Source organism: Salvelinus alpinus, chromosome 21 (genome assembly GCF_045679555.1).
Source record: "Salvelinus alpinus chromosome 21, SLU_Salpinus.1, whole genome shotgun sequence".
NCBI lineage: Eukaryota > Metazoa > Chordata > Actinopteri > Salmoniformes > Salmonidae > Salvelinus > Salvelinus alpinus.
In genome coordinates, this window is record NC_092106.1 from 932350 (window position 1) to 953553 (window position 21204).

General features: G+C 43.7%; 2 protein-coding genes across 5 annotated transcripts in view; one reads left to right on the forward strand and one right to left on the reverse strand.

Moving 5' to 3' along the window:
* LOC139547536 (S-arrestin-like) overlaps positions 1-16946 on the forward strand; it is a 51385-nt gene extending 34439 nt beyond the window's left edge. For 2 of the 3 annotated variants that reach the window (XM_071356412.1, XM_071356413.1), the window contains 10 exons: positions 1154-1213; positions 1300-1367; positions 3191-3326; positions 13930-14014; positions 14103-14175; positions 14374-14511; positions 14657-14734; positions 14874-14888; positions 15067-15119; positions 16323-16946. In XM_071356412.1, coding sequence (XP_071212513.1) covers positions 1154-1213; positions 1300-1367; positions 3191-3326; positions 13930-14014; positions 14103-14175; positions 14374-14511; positions 14657-14734; positions 14874-14888; positions 15067-15119; positions 16323-16369 — 753 coding nt within the window. In that variant the 3' untranslated portion in view covers positions 16370-16946. Of the gene's footprint in view, positions 1-1153; positions 1214-1299; positions 1368-3190; positions 3327-13929; positions 14015-14102; positions 14176-14373; positions 14512-14656; positions 14735-14873; positions 14889-15066; positions 15120-15665; positions 15676-16322 lie in introns of all 3 variants that reach the window. The other variant, XM_071356414.1, reaches the window with a different exon arrangement.
* Positions 16947-17065: 119 nt separating this feature from the next.
* Positions 17066-20517, reverse strand: LOC139547537 (complement C1q tumor necrosis factor-related protein 7-like). 2 transcript variants are annotated; one of them, XM_071356415.1, is made up of 3 exons: positions 19812-20517; positions 18645-18701; positions 17066-18498 (listed from the first exon to the last, which is right to left on the reverse strand). In XM_071356415.1, the coding sequence occupies exon 3, from the start codon at positions 18354-18356 to the stop codon at positions 17937-17939; it is 420 nt and encodes a 139-aa protein (XP_071212516.1). In that variant the 5' UTR covers positions 18357-18498; positions 18645-18701; positions 19812-20517; the 3' UTR covers positions 17066-17936. The 2 variants fall into 2 exon arrangements, with proteins under 2 accessions (XP_071212516.1, XP_071212517.1); XM_071356416.1 differs by lacking the exon at positions 19812-20517 and having other exon boundaries at positions 18645-19263.
* Positions 20518-21204: the final 687 nt, after the last annotated feature.

Consider the following 21204-nt stretch of genomic DNA (forward strand, 5'->3'; position numbering starts at 1 on the left):
GTAACAGACTGATAGTAGTAAGTAGTGATGTGGCACTAACAGACTGATAGTAGTAATTAGTGATGTGACACTGTAACAGACTGACAGTAGTAAGTAGTGATGTGGCACTAACAGACTGATAGTAGTAAGTAGTGATGTGACACTGTAACAGACTGATAGTAGTAAGTAGTGATGTGGCACTAACAGACTGATAGTAGTAAGTAGTGATGTGGCACTAACAGACTGACAGTAGTAAGTAGTGATGTGGCACTAACAGACTGACAGTAGTAAGTAGTGATGTGACACTGTAACAGACTGACAGTAGTAAGTTGTGATGTGACACTGTAACAGACTGACAGTAGTAAGTTGTGATGTGACACTGTAACAGACTGACAGTATTAAGTAGTGGGTGTGACACTGTAACAGACTGACAGTATTAAGTAGTGATGTGACACTGTGACAGACTGATAGTAGTAAGTTGTGATGTGACACTGTGACAGACTGACAGTATTAAGTAGTGATGTGACACTGTGACAGACTGACAGTAGTAAGGAGTGATGTGACACTGTAACAGACTGACATTAGTAGGTAGTGGGTGTGACACTGTAACAGACTGATAGTAGTAAGTAGTGATGTGGCACTGTAACAGACTGACAGTAGTAAGTAGTGATGTGACACTGTGACAGACTGACAGTAGTAAGTAGTGATGTGACACTGTAACAGACTGACAGTATTAAGTAGTACGCTAACAGACTGACATTATTAAGTAGTGATGTGGCACTAACAGACTGATAGTAGTAAGTAGTGATGTGGCACTAACATACTGATAGTAGTAAGTAGTGATGTGACACTGTAACAGACTGATAGTAGTAAGTAGTGATGTGGCACTAACAGACTGATAGCAGTAATTAGTGATGTGACACTGTAACAGACTGACAGTAGTAAGTAGTGATGTGACACTGTAACAGACTGACAGTAGTAAGTTGTGATGTGACACTGTAACAGACAGAGTAGTGGGTGTGACACTGTAACAGACTGACAGTAGTAATGTGTCACTGTAACAGACTGACAGTAGTACATAGTGATGTGACACTGTAACAGACTGACATAGTACGTTGTGGGTGTGACATTGTTCTGCCGAAGTTTACAGGATGATGTGTTCTGTGTCTTTCAGTTCCCAGACAACCTGCCGTGCTCTGTGTGTCTGCAGCCGGCTCCATCCGATGTGGGCAAGGTAAGTAACACAGCCAGCAGCAGCCTTTCTACCTCAATTCATGTGCACTGTATGGTATTCTAAATTCTCAACCTCTCTGTTCACAGCGCTGCGCTGTCGAGTTCGAAGTAAAGGCTTTCTGTGCCGAGAACCAAGAGGAGAAAATCGAAAAGCGGTAAGTTCAGAGTCACAAACAAACAACTAGACACACCAACCAAAGTACAGTCCACTTCTGGATACTGTTTTTTTATGATTTTTTTATTTAACCTTTATTTGACTAGGTAAGTCAAATTCTTATTTACAATGACCGCCTACACCGGCCAAATCTGGACGACGCTGGAACATTTGTGCGCCGCCCTATGGGACTCCCAATCACGGTCGGTTGTGATACAGCCTGTTGAAGTACAGTGCAGTTCCACCTTCCCAATTCATATACTAAACTCAGCAAGAAAAGAAACGTCCTCTCACTGTCAACTGTCTTTATTTTCAGCAAACTTAACACGTGTAAATATTTGTATGAACATAACAAGATTCAACAACTGAGACATAAACTGAACAAGTTTCATAGACATGTGACTAACAGAAATGGAATAATGTGTCCCTGAACAAAGGGGGGGGGGGGGGTCAAAAGTAACAGTCAGTATCTGGTGTGGCCACCAGCTGCATTAAGTACTGCAGTGCATGTCCGCCTCATGGACTGCACCAGATTTGCCAGTATTTGCTGTGAGATGTTAATCCACTCTTCCACCAAGGCACCTGCAAGTTCCCGGACATTTCTGGTGGGAATGGCCCTAGCCCTCACCCTCCGATCCCACAGGTCCCAGACGTGCTCAATGGGATTGAGATCCGGGCTCTTCACTGGCCATGGCAGAACACTGACATTCTTGTCTTGCAGAAAATCACGCACAGAACGAGCAGTATGGCTGGTGGCATTGTCATGCTGGAGGGTCATGTCAGGATGAGCCTGCAGATAGGATACCACATGAGGGAGGAGGATGTCTTCCCTGTAACGTACAGCGTTGAGATTGCCTGCAATGACAACAAGCTCAGTCCGATGATGCTGTGACACCGCCCCAGACAATGACGGACTACTCCACCTCCAAATCGATTCTTCTCCAGAATACAGGCCTCGGTGTAACGCTCATTCCTTCGACGATAAACACAAATCCGACCATCACCCCTGGTGAGACAAAACCGCGACTCGTCAGTGAAGAGCACTTTTTGCCAGTCCTGTCTGGTCAGGCGAAGGTGGGTTTGTGCCCATAGGCGACGTTGTTGCCGGTGATGTCTGGTGAAGACCTGCCTTACAACAGGCCTACAAGCCCTCAGTCCAGCCTCTCTCAGTCTGAGCACTGATGGAGGGATTGTGCGTTCCTGGTGTAACTCGGGCAGTTGTTGTTGCCATCCTGTACCTGTCCTGCAGGTGTTATGTTCGGATGTACCGATCCTGTGCAGGTGTTGTTACACATGGTTTGCCACTGCGGTGGCACACCAGGTGCAGAGATCTGTGTGCTGCTCCTATAGCTGGTCCTTAAAGCTAGTGAGGGAGATATGAGTCTCCAGCTTCAGAGATTTTTGCAGTTTGTTCCAGTCATTGGCAGCAGAGAACTGGAAGGAAAGGTGACCAAAGGTGGAATTGGTTTTGGGGGTGACCAGTGAGATATACCTGCTGGAGCGTGTGCTACGAGTGGGTGCTGCTATGGTGACCAGTGAGCTGAGATAAGGTGGGGCTTTACCTAGCAGAGACTTGTAGATAACCTGTAGCCAGTGGGTTTGGCGACGAGTATGAAGCGAGGGCCAACCAACGAGAGCGTATAGGTCGCAGTGGTGGGTGGTATATGGGGCTTTGGTGACAAAACGGATGGCAGACTGCATCCAATTTGTGGAGTAGAGTGTTGGAGGCTATTTTATAGATGACACTAGAATCTAGTGTTATAATGCATGACAATTCTTCCCCAAGCCACCAGGCAACCGACTGTTGCTCTTTGCCTCCCACAGGAGCTCTGTGCGTCTGGCCATCCGTAAGATCCAGTACGCTCCAGAGGATAATAAGACCATCCCGTCCTCAGAGATCACCTGTGAGTTCCTCATGTCGGACAAACCCCTGCATATGCAGGTCAGCCTGGAGAAAGAGGTACGTTGTCCTTCAGAGAAACCAATGTCAGCATCAGTTCCTCACCATGGGCTAGAATTGTAGGAGGAAAACCTTTGAACATAGGGGAGTGACAGCAGGCCTGGAAAGGCCAGATTTAAAATGAAGTGTTTAGTTCCAAAGTGCCATATCCACCAACCTTTCACATTTTGTGTTTTTTCATCAGAAATGTTTGGTTATATGTACCTTCGTGTGTGTGTGTAAAATATTATTGTTCTCAGATTTTTTATTTATAGATTTTAGATGCGTATTAAAATGGTGGGGTGTAGAAATTATAATGGACCAATATGTTTTCAAATAACTGCCCTTTTTCTGGCCCGCAAATTGCTTTTTATGAACGAATCAGTCCTGAAAAACATCTCTGTGGCCCTCCGCTGAATTTTGAAATCCCAATGTGGCTGGAATGGAATATTCGTATCCTGTATATGTGACTGTGATCTGTGGTTGTCTCACCTAGTGATCTAAAGATCAATGAACTAACTGTTGCTAAGTTGTTCTGGATAAGAGGATCCGCTAAATGACTAAAATGTTAATATTTTACACACAGATCTCATATTACTGTATTGTTTCATAAAAAAATATACATATACAGTTGAAGTCTGAAGTTTACATACACTTAGGTTGGAGTCATTAAAACTCGTTTTTCAACCACTTCACAAATTTCTTGTAAACAAACTATAGTTTTGGCAAGTCGGTTAGGACTTCTACTTTGTGCATGACACAAATAATTTTTCCAACAATTGTTTACAGACAGATTATGTCACTTATAATTCACTGTATTACAATTCCAGTGGGTCAGAAGTTTACATACACTAAGTTGACTGTGCCTTTAAACAGCTTGGAAAATTCCGTCATGGCTTTAGAAGCTTCTGATAGGCTAATTGCCATAATTTGAGTCAATTGGAGGTGTACCTGTTGATCCTGTCTACCTTCAAACTCAGTGCCTCTTTGCTTGGGAAAATGGGAAAATCAAAAGAAATCATACAAGTCCTCAGAAAAATAATTGTAGACCTCCACAAGTCTGGTTCATCCTTGGGAGCAATTTCCAAATGGCTGAAGGTACCACGTTCATCTGTACAAACAATAGTACGCAAGTATAAACACCATGGGATCACGCAGCTGTCATACTGCTCAGGAAGGAGATGAATGTACTTTGGTGCGAAAGTGCAAATCAATCCCAGAACAACAGCAAAGGACCTTGTGAAGATGCTTGAGGAAACAGGTACAAAAGTATCTATATCCACAGTAAAACAAGTCCTATATCGACATAACCTGAAAGGCCGCTCAGCAAGGAAGAAGCCACTGCTCCAAAACCGCCATAAAAAAACAGACTACTGTTTGCAACTGCACATGGCGACAAACATTGTACTTTTTGGAGAAATGTCCTCTGGTCTGATGAAACAAAAATAGAACTGTTTGGCCATAATGACCATCGTTATATTTGGGAGAAAAAGGGGGAGGCTTGCAAGCCGAAGAACACCATCCCAACCATGAAGCACGGGAGTGGCAGCATCATGTTGTGCGGGTGCTTTGCTGCAGGAGGGACTGGTGCACGTCACAAAATAGATGGCATCATGAGGCTGGAAAATTATGTGGATATATTGAAACAACATCTCAAGACATCAGTCAGGAAGTTAAAGCTTGGTCGCAAATGGGTCTTCCACATGGACAATGACCCCAAGCATACTTCCAAAGTTGTGGCAAAATGGACAACAAAGTCAAGGTATTGATTGGCCATCACAAAGCCCTGAGCTCAATCCTATAGAAAATGTGTGGGCAGAACTGATAAAGCATGTGCGAGCAAGGAGGCCTACAAACCTGACTCAGTTACACCAGCTCTGTCAGGAGGAATGGGCTAAAATTCACCCAACTTATTGTGCGAAGCTTGTGGAAGGCTACCCGAAACGTTTGACCCAAGTTAAACAATTTAAAGGCAATGCTACCAAATACGAATTGAGTGTATGTAAACTTCTGACGCACTGGGAATGTGATGAAAGAAATAAGCTGAAATAAATCATTCTCTCTACTATTATTCTGACATTTCACATTCTTAAAATAAAGTGGTGACCTAAGACAGGGATTTTTTTTTTTTTCTCCAGTCACCTGGAATGCATTTCAATTAACAGGTGTGCCTTGTTAAAAGTTCATTTGTGGAATTTCTTTCCTTCTTAATGCGTTTGAGCCAATCAGTTGTCTTGTGACGAGGTAGGGGTGGTTACCTCTGCTGCAGAGGATAATTAAGTTCATTAGAGTTAGAGTTAACTGCACCTCAGATACCTCAGATAATTCACAAAGTTCAAGTAACAGACACATCTCAACATCAACTGTTCAGAGGAGACTGTGTGAATCAGGCCTTCATGGTCGAATTGCTGCAAAGAAACCACTACTAAAGGACACCAATAATAAGAAGAGACTTGCTTGGGCCATGAAACACGAGCGATGGACATTAGACCGGTGAAAATCTGTCCATTTTGTGTGAGTTTTTGGTTCCAACTGCCGTGTCTTCGTGAGATGCAGAGTAGGTGAACGGATGATCTCCGCATGTGTGGTTCCCACCTTGAAGCATGGATGAGGAGGTGTTATGGTGCTTTGCAGGCACACTTATCAGCATTGCTACCACTGCATTCTGCAGCGATACGCAATCCCATCTGGTTTGCGCCTACTGGTACTATCATTTATTTTTTCCACATGGCAATGACCCAACACACACCTCCAGGCTGTGTAGAGGGCTATTTGACCAAGCAGGAGAGTGATGGAGTGCTGCATCAGATGACCTGGCCTCCACAATCACCCGACCTCAACCCGTTTGGGATGAGTTGGACACACCTACTTCATAATTTTTTAAAGTTATTTATCATATTTGACTGATTTATTTGTCTCTCTGTGATAGATTTCAAACAAATACATGTATGCCATTGAGCAACCCCCATGCCATGATAAGGTGGTAAAAAACACCAGTCTCTTTCATAAGTTCTTTAAAACAATAGAAGCTAATTTACCAAAATGTCTGAAAATGGATATATAGTGTTTTGGAATGAAACTCTGAAAATGAAACCAAAACCTCTAATGAAACTGTCGTGTCTGTCTGTCTGCCACTCTCACTCTCACTCTCTCTTTCCAGAGTTGTGGACTCGAGTCACATGACTTGGATTCGAGTCTGACTCGAGTCACAAATTTGACTTGAGACTCAACATGATAGAAAATAAAATAACTTGAGAGACGACTTTGACTTGAGACTGACTTAAAATGTAATCTGGCCAGGTTTTGCCATGTTTTGTCACTCATTTTGTGGCACAGCGTTTATGTGGATTACTCTGCATGCAGCCAGAGATTGTTGCCGCAACGTCTCCCTTACAAAAAAAATGCAACACATTGGCTAGTGAAACGCACACTCGCCACTCTGATTGGACCAGCAAAACGTCAATCAACACAGGTTGGGTGAGCTAGAGAACACATTGCTGTACAGCTATAGGATAGGGTGCAGCGCAAATTGTAGGACGAGAGGTTTTTGTCCCATAGTTTTTACCCTTTCACGAGTCACAAACCCGGATCCGGGATCCCCCCCATCACAAAAGCTGACTAGCATAGCCTAGCCTAAAGTTACAGGGATATCATAAAATAAAATGTTCATGAAATCACAAGTCCAAGACACCAAATGAAAGATACAGATCTTGTGATTCAAGCCATCATCTCTGATTTTTTAAATGTTTTACAGGGAAGACACAATATGTAAATCTATTAGCTAACCACGTTAGCAAAAGACACCACTTTTTTTACTCCACCATTTTTTTTACTGCATCAGTAGCTATCACAAATTCGACCAAATAAAGATATAAATAGCCACTAACCAAGAAACAATTCTCATCAGATGACAGTCTGATAACATATTTATTGTATAGCATAGGTTTTGTTAGAAAAATGTGCATATTTCAGGTATAAATCATAGTTTACAATTGCAGCCCCCATTACAACTATCACTAAAATGACTAGAATAACTACAGAGACCATCGTGTATTAGCTAATTACTCATCATAAAACATTTCTTAAAAATACACAGCGTACAGCAGATGAAAGACACAGATCATGTGAATATAGCCAATATGTCAGATTTTCTAAGTGTTTTACAGCGAAAACACAATATAGCGTTATCTTAGCTTACTACAAGTCAGTCACACAGTAGCATTGATTCAAGCCAAAAATAGCAATAACGTTATAAACCACCAAACGCTATAAATTTTTTCACTAACCTTCTCAGAATTCTTCAGATGACAGTCCTGTAACATCATATTACACAATGCATATAGTTTGTTCGAAAATGTGCATATTTAGCCGCACAATTCGTGGTTACACAACGTGTTTAGTGGGCAAAAAATCAAGCAATCTGTCCGGCGCCATTTTGGAAAGGCACCTAATCTTATCAAACTATTCATAAACTTGACTAAAAAAATACAGGTTGGACAGCAATTGAAAGAGAAATTAGTTCTTAATGCAATCGCTGAATTACATTTTTAAAATTAATCTTACTGCGCAATACTGGGTACAATACAGGGTGCGATAGCGCAACGCTACATGGAAAATAATGGCGTCTAATACATTTTTCTTTTTCAACAGAACAACGTTTTATCAGCATAAATAGTACCTACTATTAGTTGAACTCCCATCAGAATCTTGTGAAAGGTGTCCGTTGGCCAAAAGAATCGTTGCTGGGTTGGAGAATGTTTCCCTCGACGTTGCAATTAGCAGTACAGAATGGCATTCGAGAGAGAGACACCCACGTTTCTACAGCGCCATGGAAATAAATACCTGAAAATCGCAATATACTGACCTAAACTGGTATAATTCGGTTCAAAATAACAAGATTATGATGTCTTTAAAGCCTATAGCGAATAAAAACAGAGCCGGATACTTCTAGGAGCTAAAACCAGACGTTCTAAAAAGACATGCCAAGACCCTCTTTGCGTCAGCGCGAAGTCCCAAAAGGTCGGACACCTCGGTTCCAATCAATTTAAAAACTTTGGGAAATACGTAAAAACGTCATTTCAACTCTCCCTATTCGCTAACAGCCAGGGGAAGGCGTATGAAGTGCATCTCAACCAATAGAAGACAGGCAAAGTTAAAGACAGGTCTCAAAGCAGATGATAAAATTTCCCATTCTCACACAGACATAGGAAAAGTGCTCTAAGTCGAGTTCTGTTTCACTTACAGACATAATTCCAACGGTTTTAGAAACTAGAGAGTGTTTTCTATCCAATAGTAAGAATAATATGCATATTGTACGAGCAAGAATTGAGTAGGAGACCGTTTACATTGGATACACATTTGTGCTATGTCGAAATAGCACCCCCCTAGTGGCAAGAAGTTAAAAGGCATTGCATGGTCAATCCAACGTCTGCATTGGCCGTTCAACATTTATGGTGATATGGCCTCTGCAGAAGTCAGGGCATTCAAACTTCTTGCGCTTTGTGGTGAAGCGCAGAGCTGTTGTGAAGAAAGTTGTCAAGGAAGTGAGTTTGTGTTTATACAGGACCCCCCGCCAACCAATCATGTCAATGTAGAGCTATACAGAGCCCTCGGCATTATTACAACATTTGAGAGATGTACAGTTCTTGATATGGGCGATGTTTGAATCCGGATGCTCCGCTATTACGTTACACCCTCCATACGAAGCCTCCGACCACATATTTATCAGATCAAGCATATATTGGCTTTTACGCATCAACAAGCATTGCAGTGCCATCTGAAGAAATGACCTAAAATCACCAGTGGCCAGACATTTTCATGAGGCTAATCATGCTGTGACTGATCTTAAATTCTGTGCCATTGACCGTGTTTTCTCAAGCCGTAGATGCTGCAATATGGATGAGCGCCTTCAGTGTGAAGCCCGATGGATCTTCCACTTAAAATTGGACCTTGTATGACCTTGTATGTTTATTGTAGTGTTGTCTACACGCAACAGCAGTCCCCGACATAGGAATCACTACAAAACTTTTTGTATGACCTCTTATACACTATATTAGGCCCAGCCTTTGTAACTTTGGTTTTACTAGATATGGTTACTATATTGTGATCACAACATCCGATGGATTTAGTGTTTTTTTGTTCGTTTATTTGCGTTTTTTGTAACTTATTTTGTACATAATGTTGCTGCTACCGTCTCTTATGACCGAAAATAACTTCTGGACATCAGGACTGCGATTACTCACCACAGACTGGCAGAATCCTTTTTTTCCTTTAACGAGTCTGACGAGCCCAACTCGAACAATATATTGCTTTCTCGGGAACAGGCCCAGAACCCCGTGATTTGCGTGAAGAGGAGGCGGAGAAAAAGGGGCCAAAGGGCGAGCTGCCTTCTGAGAATTCGTAGGTGATTGAATAAACCACCACTTCCTTCCATTCTGCTAGCAAACGTGCAATCTTTGGAGAATTAAATAGATGACCTAGGCGCAAGATTAAACTACCAACAGGCGATTCAAAACTGTAATATTGGGACATTCAAAACTGTAATATATTATGCTTCACGGAGTCATGGATGAACGACGACACCATTAACATAACATAAGGCTGACTGGTTATACGCTGAACCGGCAGGATAGAACAGCGGCGTCTGGTAAGACAAAGGGCGTCGGGCTATGTATTTTTGTAAGTAACTGCTGGTACACGATATCTAAAGAAGTCTCGAGCTATTGCTCGCCTGAGGTAGAGTATCTCATGATAAGCTGTAGACCACACTATCTACCTAGTGAGTTTTCATCTGTATTTTTTGTAGCTGTTTACATACCACCACAGTCAGAGGCTGGCACTAACACAGCATTGAATGAGCTGTATTCCGTCATAAGCAAACAAGAAAACGCTCACCCAGAGGCGGCACTCCTAGTAGCTGGGGACATTAATGCAGTGAAATTTAAATCCGTTTTACCAAATTTCTATCAGCATGTTAAATGTACAGCCAGAGGAAAAATAACTCTGGACCACCTTTACTCCACACACAGAGACGCATACAAAGCTCTCCCTCGCCCTCCATTTGGCAAATCTGACCATAATTCTATCCTCCTGATTCCTGGTTACAAGCAAAAATTAAAGCAGGAAGCACCAGTGACTAGATCAATAAAAAAAGTGGTCAGATGAAGCAGATGCTAAGCTTCAGGACTGTTTTTGCTAGCACAGACTGGAATATGTTCCGGGATTCCTCCGATGGCATTGAGGAATACACCACATCAGTCATTGGCTTCAACAATAAGTGCATCGAGGACGTCGTACCCACCTTGACCGTACGTACATACACCAACCAGAAGCCATGGATTACAGGCAACATCCGAACTGAGCTAAAGGCTAGAGCTGCCGCTTTCAAGGAGCGGGACTCTAACCTGGAAGCTTATAAGAAATCCCGCTATGCCTGCCGACGAACCATCAAACAGGCAAAGCATCAATACAGGACTAAGATCGAATCGTACTACACCGGCTCTGACGCTCGTCGGATGTGGCAGGGCTTGCAAACCATTACAGACTACAAAGGGAAGCACAGCTGAGAGCTGCCCAGTAACACGAGCCTACCAGATGAGCTAAACTACGTATATGCTCACTTCGAGGCAAATGTCACTGAAACATGCATGAGAGCACCAGCTGTTCCGGAAGACTGTGTGAACACGCTCTCCACATCCGATGTGAGCAAGACCTTTAAACAGGTCAACATTCACAAGAACACAGGGCCAGACGGATTACCAGGACGTGTACTGACCAACTGGCAAGTGTCTTCAACGACATTTTCAAACTATCCCTGACCGAGTCTGTAATACCAACATGTTTTAAGCAGACCACCATAGTGCCTGTGCCTAAGAACACTAAGGTAACCTGCCTAAATGACTACCGACCCGTAGCACTCACGACTGTAGCCATGAAGTGCTTTGAAATGCTGGTCATGGCTCACATCAACACCATTATCCCAGAAACCCTAGAGCCACCTCAATTTTCATACCGCCCCAACAGATCCACAGATGATGCAATCTCTATTGCACTCCACACTGCCCTTTCCCACCTGGACAAAATGAACACTTATGTGAGAATGCTATTCATTGACTACAGTTCAGCGTTCAACACCATAGTGCCCTCAAAAGCTCATCACTAAGCTAAGGACCCTGGGACTAAACACCTCCCTCTGCAACTGGATCCTGGACTTCCTGACGGACCGCCCCCCAGGTGGTAAGGGTAGGGAACAACACATCCGCCACACTGATCCTCAACACAGGGGCCCCTCAGGGTGCGTGCTCAGCCCCCTCCTGTACTCCCTATACACTCATGACTGCACGGCCAGGCACAACTCCAAAACCATCATTAAGTTTGCCGATGACACAACAGTGTCAGGCAGCCTATACGGGAAGAGGTCAGAGACCTCTACAGGAAAAAGAGGACCGAGCATGCCCCCATTCTCATCGACGGGGCTGCAGTGGAGCAGGTTGAGAGCTTCAAGTTCCTTGGTGTCCACATCACCAACAAACTAACATGGTCCAAGCACACCAAGACAGTCGTGAAGAGTGCACGACAAAACCTTTTCCCCCTCAGGAGACTGAAAATATTTGGCATGGTTCCTCAGATTAAGAGACCACTCTTAATTTTTTCCAGAGCTGTATTAATGTAGCCTACTGATACACTAATGATAGTGAGTATGTTAAGGTTCAGAGCAGGAACCTTCAGGTACAACTTCAGAGCACAAACCTAAACATGTAGGCAATGGTTTTAGATTAATATGTACTTTATTTATGAGATGATCAGTAGGACTGTAATCGGGGGGCATACAAACGATGAGTGCACAATTAATACAAGTTTAAGTTTAGGTTATTTACAATGTTAATCTCATTCTGCAGAGCAACCAGATGTGCAGAGAGAGGGAGGTTCAGAGCCCAGTACAGGGAAAATAGAAAGGGACAGTGAAAGCACTGAAAATCCATTTGATTATTTTGCCCGTCCTCAGTCCAAGGATTTTGACTTATTTTTTCAGTACCACCCAAAACAAACCTCTCAAATAGTCATTCCCAATGTATTCCACTCCAAAGATGGCACAAATAGAAAATGGCTGACATACAATGAAGTAACTCACTCCTTGTTCTGCTCAGTATGTCTTGCATTCGCAAAACCTTCAGCCAGTAATAGTGCATTTATCAAAGGAGGCATGCAGGCCTGGAAACATGCCCATCAGAAAGTACAGGAACATGAGAGAAGCAAGACCCATAGAGAAAGTTCAGAAGCCTTTTCCCTCAGAGCCAGCAAAGCAGACATCTGTACCCTTCTGAGTGATAAGCAAATGTCAGTTGAACGAGACCAGGTCAGAAAGAGGAGGCAGGTCATGGAACGTGTGATTGACGTAGTTAAAGTTATTGGGAAATGTGGGCTTAGCTACAGGACACAGACACGAAGCTGCATATAACTTCTAAAACATGGCCGACAATCATGGCAAGTTTTTTGAGTTTATATTGTTACTAGTGGTAATTACTTCCTGGTTACTCTGAAGTAGCTATGCTATGACTCTTACTTAACAGGCTGACAAGGGTGAAAGAACATTTGCTGTGAGTTAAAGCTTTTATACAGAGGCATGTTTTTTGGACTTTCATATTATACTTGCAGTTATGTAACCAATGTTCAATTTCATTGACTCGGTGTATAGATGTGTTTGTGTGCTGTTGGCTTTATGGACACCAGTGAGGGAACATTGTAATCTAATATTTTTTGTAGAGGAGTGCTTTTTCGACTTTTGTATTATACTTACATTGTTGTAGCTTATGTTCAAGTTCAGTGAATGTGTGTGTGTGACGTTTTTTGATACTTTTGATATGCTTGAATATACAGATAAGCATTTGAGCTAACTATCTCATTCTCTTTTTAAAAAGTGTAGGCTAATTGTTTTGTGTGTCTAGCCTTGTACATTTGTATGTGATATGATTGGTGTATTCCTAGTGAGTTTTTGAGGGTGCACCCATAACCATAGCATACCTTAAACTCAGTGTTCAGATAGGGTACTTGTTGGTCAGTCCCAAATGTTTGTATTTTGTAATGTGGATAACTTTCTTCCCAGATGAACATAGTGGCCAAATTTTATAACTAGTTTGGTACCCGTTACATCAACAAATAGGGTTAGCCTACAAAATTAACGGTCTGGTGGTTTGCGTGAACAGGGTGGCCTGGGATGGAGTCAAATTCCCGGCCTGAATTATTGTTTCAGTCCGCCCCTGATGATACTATAACTTTGATCTTATGGTATATAAGTCCCTGCATCCACAATTCCAGCAAAGAAGAAGAATACTTCTATTTTCCTTTCAGATTATGAAAATGTGTCTTTTGCTTTCAAACCCGGCTTGGAATACTCGGTCAGCCACAGTGCAGCACCCCTGGAGCAATTTTTTGTTGTTGATTTTGGTGCCTTGCTAAAGGGCACATCTGGCTCGACTTGACTTGCTCTTAGAATAAACGACTTGGACTTGACTCGAGTCTTGACCCGTCATACTTCGGACTCGACATGAGACACGGACCTTGTGATTTGAGACTTGCTTGTGATTTAATAGTGGCTTGGTCTGTCTCTTTCTCTCTCTCCCTGCAGACATACTACCATGGTGAACCAATCAAGGTCAGTGTCTACATCAACAACAGCTCCAGCAGATCACTGAAAGACATCACTGTGGCAGGTGAGAGGTTGTTGTTGTTGTTGTTTGGTGGTGTGGTGTTTTGAAGTGACCTACTATATATGTTCATTCCGCCTGCCTTCTTCTACAGTGGAGCAGGTGACCAACGTGGTACTTTATTCCAATGACAAGTATGTAAGGGCAGTTGCCCTAGAAGAGACCTCGTAAGTATCAATCAATCAATCAGTCTCTTGTTCAGACAATTTAATTACATTCCCCATTGAATAACTTTCTACCTCTGTGTAGATTTTCTCTTTATGCTACCTTTATTGCTGGTGATTTAGTTTTTTGGTCAAAGAAAGTTGCGTCATCAAGATGGTGGAATCACAAATAAGGCAATGTCTTCCTATGTTTCCCCACAGAGATACAGTGCCCTCTGGAACAACCCTGAAGAAGGTGCACACCCTCATTCCTCTATTGGCTGCCAACAAGGAAAGACGAGGTATTGCACTGGATGGGAAACTGAAGCACGAGGACACCTGTCTGGCTTCCTCGAGCATGTGAGTGAGCATAACTACGCTCTGCTGCTCTACGATCTCACAACGGTTTACGTTTACAAGATGGCAGTAGAAGATCTCTAATATTCTGACCTGCCCCCCCTCCCTCCCCTCCCCTCTCCTCTCTCCACCTCTCTCCTGCCTGAAGTGTGAAGGAGGAAGTTCTAAAGGAAGTGCAGGGTATGCTCGTGTCCTACAAAGTGGTGGTTAGGCTCAATGCTTCCGGGTGAGTATGTGAATCTTCTATAGCTAGCCATAGCATATCTACTATTACATAATCTAAGCCCCTATGTTAAATATGTGAAATAATACCACTTCATTGAATCTTCATTTAATCACCTTCTTTCCTGATCTATTCTCAAAAGGATGGTGGGATCTAGGTATGTCTGATTTCAACTAAATATTATTAAGTAACTGGTTCCACAGGCTTTTTTGGTCAAAGTATTACGAAGTATTATTTTTTATTTTTTTACAGTACAGTCACTCAGTCAGTAATAAAAAAATCAAGTTTGTCTGTCATACCTATTTTCATTTTTGTGAATGTATTTTTTGTTCCAGTGAGGTTGCAGTGGAGGTTCCATTCCGGCTCATGCATCCTAAACCTGACCCAGGTTAGTTCAGGGCCTCTTAATCCCCAGCCTGTCTCTTTATGTCCACAATGTCCAATATCTCTTTCACAAAGCTCTCCACCTACACCACCCTTCACTCTCCCTTCATCACCCTCCATGCTTTCCCTCTCAGAGCCCTTGATGACTGACTGGGAGTTTTTCCCTGGACAGGTCACATAGTCTGGAAAATCTTCTGGCCTTTTAAATAACTGTCTACTGCACACCTTTCAATCACTGTCAAGCTTCTATTAGAACAATTTGCAGTCCGTTTCAAGCAGTGTTCAGAGGCCAATGTATTTAATCAGCTTGTCTTATTGCTGATTCCTCTAATTACTAAATCTACCCCAGTGACCCCACTGCTGTGTAGACAAGCTTACATTTAGCATTTGTAATGTCCACACATACCTAATACGCCTCTATCCAGATTACATTTAGGCCTGTATAGAGAGGACACAATCTCTTCTGATGACATTCTCTTATGTTATCCCTTTATGATGACCACTGTCTTTCCATTCCTTTTCCGTACCTGGATCTGTTTGCATTATACAGCTAAGGAGGGGTAAGCCGCTCTATTTACGTTGTTTTGTTGTGATGTCATTTCATGCCACGCCCTGTTTTTGTGTGTGTGTGATCCATAGAAATAGAAAGACATAGAATGTAATGCTGAACGTCAAGGTTTTACTTCCTAGCATGGGTACACTCAATATTGCCACCAGTCCGCCGATCACGGATTTTTGACTTGACTGTGGATGTCTGTTCTATGGATTATATTTCTGTGGTGTGATTCCTCCTGCTTGCCTGCTGCTCCTATTATTCAGTGTTAGATCCTTTTGTTTTGCATTCTATTTAGTGTCACTGTGCGTCCTCCTCTTCCCATAGTCCAATAGGACTTGGCTAAATTGAAACGATATAGTGTCTGTCACTGAATGCTTCGCTGCCCAGTTTTATAACCTCCCTTGTCCCATTTGTAATTTTCCGAAACTGTGTCCTCATCACTGTTTATGGGCGTGTGCGTGTGTGTGTGCGCATGCATGTCAGTAAGACCTGAGAGTGGTGAGAGACCTGACTTTCTCTTGGACTGATACTGATATCTCCTTGTCTCTCTCTCTCTCTCTCTCTCTCTCTCTCTCTCTCTCTCTCTCTCTCTGTCTCTGTCTTACTCCACCTCTTCAAATCGTTAACTCAACACTATGGCTGTGCTGGCAGTGAGTCCGATGACATGGTGTTCGAGGAGTTCAAGAGGGTCTACCTGAAAGGGGTCATCCCTGATGATGATGAGTCACCCACCGAGGCATGAGCAGGCTGTCCAAGGAAGCAGAGCTCTTGCATGGGTCAGCCACACTGTCCCGTCATGGCCAAGTCCAGCTGATGTTGTACATTAGGCCGTCACAGCTTGAAATGCTGAGGGTCATGAAGAACCAAAAATGTGAGATGTAGAGAGCTTTTAAGAATTGTCTGCTTATGTAACGTTGTCACTTGTCTGCTTTGCTGCATGACTCATTGTTCCACATTGGTCAGGTTGTTATTGTTAAAGAGATGTGTTCTAAATTACTTACCTGGTAAGATAAAGGCAAATCAATAGATAAGATTACTGTAGATGTCATTGTATTGCCATTCAGTACACCGGTAGACAAATCCAGACCCAAGGCCTATGCTTTATAGTAATGTTCACTGTTGTACTGTACGTTATACAGAATACATCTGTACTGAATCACTATAGACTTGACTTTTTCTTTTACATTTTATTTGCGATTTTCTTAGAGAACAAGCATATACAGACATCCAAAAACATTTTAATAAATGTGATGGAAACCCAGTGGGTGCCTGTGATATGGGAGAAAGGGTTTGCTTTCTGACGCTTCAAGAAAGTGACACTACAATAAGCACCCTGGCTCCTACAGAACACACTCACTCATCCCCTCTTCTTTTATCAGTCCTTTTCTCTCCTTCATCTTTCATACAGAAGCTGTTCTGTTGCTGTCCGTCGACAGAACAGCACTTCCACTTAGTTACTACTTAGGCTGAGTACACCTGACCTCTTCCTTTCTGTCTAACATTACTGTAGCTACACGGCTGTGCCTGCTCACGTATCCTTCCACCGCACTGAAAGACAGACACAACTGTGCTACTTTCTCTTTCTACAGCTACATCAGTGGTTCTTCAGCAGATCTCTCAGATTGAGAGGGAGCCTCTTTGAACTGTGTCTCTGATGTAAACAAGGTGTATCCCAGTGACCGCCATGATCAGTTTACACTGACAGGAGCACTACTTTGTGTGGAGGATTTTTTAGTGACTACCCTTTTGTAAGACATGTTCAGATACCAAAGAAAATAATAACTGTAAGAAGAATACAAATCCAGTCGCATACAAACCCACATGCAAACTGATATAATATTTAATGATGTTAGCTTAAAACAACCATGCACCAACGGTTATCCCAGGAGGCAGATTGAGGCCTCTTTTCATGTGGGTTTCTAGCAATGTTTCAATTGCACATGTTGATAAAAACAAAAAAACTTTCCAGAATAGCTGATTCTGCCAACACACAGAACAAAAACGCAGCAACGAACAACACTAAGCACAGAACTAAAAGTCTGAGGGAGAGGGCAGAGAGCTTAGTTGAAATACAGTTCCAACATTAACTGTTTGTGTTATGCTGGAGAGGCCAAAGTAATAAGAGGGTAGGCAAATATGTAGATCGAGTAGCTAGGTGCTTTTTCAGATGGCTATTGGCACTTTTTCATAAGGGTTTGGCAGGGATGGTAATCTATGGGGTAGGGGTAGGGCCCTCCGTGTCGCCCCAGGTGTAGTCTTTCTCGACTAGCACGACAAACTCTCGACCCTAGGTAGCCCCAGGTAGCCAGAGAAGGTGCTGCTGGCCTCATTGCTGGCGTACATGCCGTTGGTGATTGTGTCCTTCACCAGGGAGAAGACCACAGGAATGTTGGGTGATGGGAAGATGGTGTTAAGCTCTGCAGAGAAAGCGGAGCAGATGGTTGGGGAGCAAGGCCCTAGGATTCCCATTATACCCATCTCTCCTTGGTCTCCCTTCTCCCCAGCTATGTCCTGCTCTCCCCGGGGACCCACCTCACCCTGTTCTCCCTTCTCTCCCTGGGGTCCCTGCTGCCCATCGGTTCCATCAGTGTAGTTACACACGCTCTCAGCTCCATGCTCTCCCTTCTCACCACCAGCATCTCCCTTGGGTCCCTTAACCCCAAGTTGCCCTGCAACCCCGGGCATGCCCTCTGGTTTCTCCAGGTCCAGTCAGGCCAGCTTCACCAGGGGGTCCCTGCGCAGAGTCACATGTAGTGAGACACTGACACTCGTTACCCTTAGGCCCCATCTCTCCTGGGCCATCAAGACCATGGTCCCCCCTTGTCACCTGAAACATGAACCATTAGATGTCAACAGGAGTCCAATACAGTAGCTGAAAAGTTCTGCAAATTCTTATAATGTTAGAACTCGTTTTGAGCATGGACTATCCAATTAGCATTTCATAGTATAATCCAGCTATAATTGCAATTTAACCTTTGATCCTGTGAATCCCAAAAGTTCTTTGTCATCCTCCAAACCTTCATCTCCCACCTGAGGGTGGGACACCGAGAACAACAGAGATGAGACATTGGTACATGTATCTGAATGAATGCTTTTGTCATTATTGTTGTCTACATTAATAATTTTGATCTCAATAAAACTGTCAAATCAATTTAGTAGGGAAAGATGGGACCAGTTAACATCATGCTTCTTTAGCATATAGTTATTGTTGTGTCATAATTGTTGATTTAGGCCATTGTCAGTGCTTGACTTGGGAAGGAGCTCATGGAACTAAGAATTATTTTTTTATTGTCACATACACCGGATAGGTGCCGTGAAATGTGTTGTTTTACAGGGTCAGCCATAATACTACGGTGTCCCTGGAGCAAATTTGGTTTAAGTTCCTTGCTCAAGGGCACATCAACAGATTTGACACTTTGTCGGTGCGGCTTTCGGTTACTGGCCCAATGCTCTAACCGCTAGGCTACCTGCGCAGAGTACTGGCACCTCAAATGTTCTACTGCTTAAGTTCTTGCACCTCTTATAGAATATTAGCTTAAAAGTATTGCAGAGTTTACTTCACGTAAATATAATAGTAATAGATTTTACTTGTATAGCGCTTTTCATTACAGAAAATAATCTCAAAGCGCATAAATAGCCAAACAAACAAACAAATTTAAATAGAGCTGGAATTTGAATGTCTCTATTTGGCTTCGGATGACAGCCTGGGAGTTGAGGCAGTTTGGATTGGAAAGGCAGTGTAGCTTCAGGGGAGGGGGCATCGATGGTGAAGCCAGAGAGAAAGAAAGAGTCTGACAAACAGGCCTGGAGCACTTAATCAGTGCACCACATCTGCTTCTCCGATGGTCAGATCCTCCATAAGACCCGCTCCTCAAAATGAGTACCGGCACCTATTCCAGTTCAAGATCAGCACTGGCCATTGACTCATAATCAATCAGTTCATTATTACAGTTTCAGGCTTTTCAACATAGAGATTCTATTAAGTTACGTTTTCTAATTCCAAATTCTATGGTTTTCAAGGTAAGTCATTATTGTATCACAGAGTTCTTGAATGTGGTCGTTTTTCTTTTAACAGTGTCAGTGTAGTGCTTGTTCCATTACAGGGTGCTATTGTGAAGTCATAGTTATGGAGGTTCTTACCCTTGATTCCCTGCCTGCCCACAAATCCTGGAAGATCTCTCCACCCTGTGAGACCTCTCCTGCTGTGGGTTCCAGGGCTGCCTGAGAGTGGAGAGAGAAGGGTTTAATGCTTTAATGAATTAATATTAATCATCAATCTTTACTCTGTCATTATAATTTAATCTCTAATGTGCTGCATATTGTGAAGGCTACAGAAAATCTACAGTAGTTGTGATACATCAGTGCTATACAGGTACAGGTGTTAGTGTTGAGTACATATCTGGCAGACCCGTTTCCACGGTCTCCCTTGCGGCCGATGGTGCCCTTCCAGCGGGAGCAGATACAGTACCAGGGCACCTGGTCGGCGGGCAGGGGCAAGTGGGCCTCCAGCAGCATTTGACAGTAGGCCATATCTGGCTCCTCTCCCCTCTGGGTGGGATCAAACACCATGGTGGAGTTGGAGAAGAAGTCACCGCCCATTCCAGGTCCCGTCGGAGGGTAGTCGTCATCCCCTGCTGGGGTTGGAGGGGGGAAGGATGGGTAGTTGTCAGAGCAGCAGTCCGAGGAGAGTCGTCATTGCCTTGAGAGAGAAAAGGAGAAACACACAACAGAGAGATGGGTGGGTACCCTGTGGGAAATCCTGACGAACCAGGGAACCGCATTCATGTCTCGTGTAATGAAAGATGTCTGCAATCTAGCGTGAACCATCCTCAAATGGACAGGCTAGTCGAATGCTTCAATAAGACCCTAAAGCAGATGCTGAAGAAGGTCATCGAGAGAGACTGGAGGAACTGGGACCAGCTGCTGCCCCACCTGATGTTCTCGGTGCACAAAGTAGCCCAAGCGTGGGTTTTCCCCCTTTTAGCGCCTGTTTGGGAGTCGGCCCCGCGTACTGCTGGACCTAGCCAAGGAGGTGTGGGAGGACCAAACAACCCTCCTTCGCAGCGTGGTGGAACACGTGGAAGTGATGAGGGAGAGGATGATGGCGATTTGGCCAGTGTTGAGGGAACACATGACCCAGGTACAACGCGCCCAGGAGCACGTTTACAACCGTGGGGCCCAACCACGAGAGTTCCACCCGGGTGAGAAGGTCTTGTTGCTGATCCCCATAACAGAGAGCAAAAAATGACATTGTCGAGTGGGTGGGTGACGTCAATTAATAGGTCAGCCAACTAGAGCGGAGAAAACCCCTCCAGCTTTACCATATGAACCTTCTGAAGAGATGGCACGCATGAGAGGCACTGTGCGCAACGTGGACCCAGCCACAGCAGAACCCGTCCTCCGTCCTCCGACAGTACCCCCCCCCCCCCCCCCCCCAAAGGTGCGGACTCCGGCCGCAAAACCTGAACCTATAGGGGAGGGTCTGGGTGGGCATCTATCCGCGGTGGCGGCTCTGGTGCGGGACATAGACCCC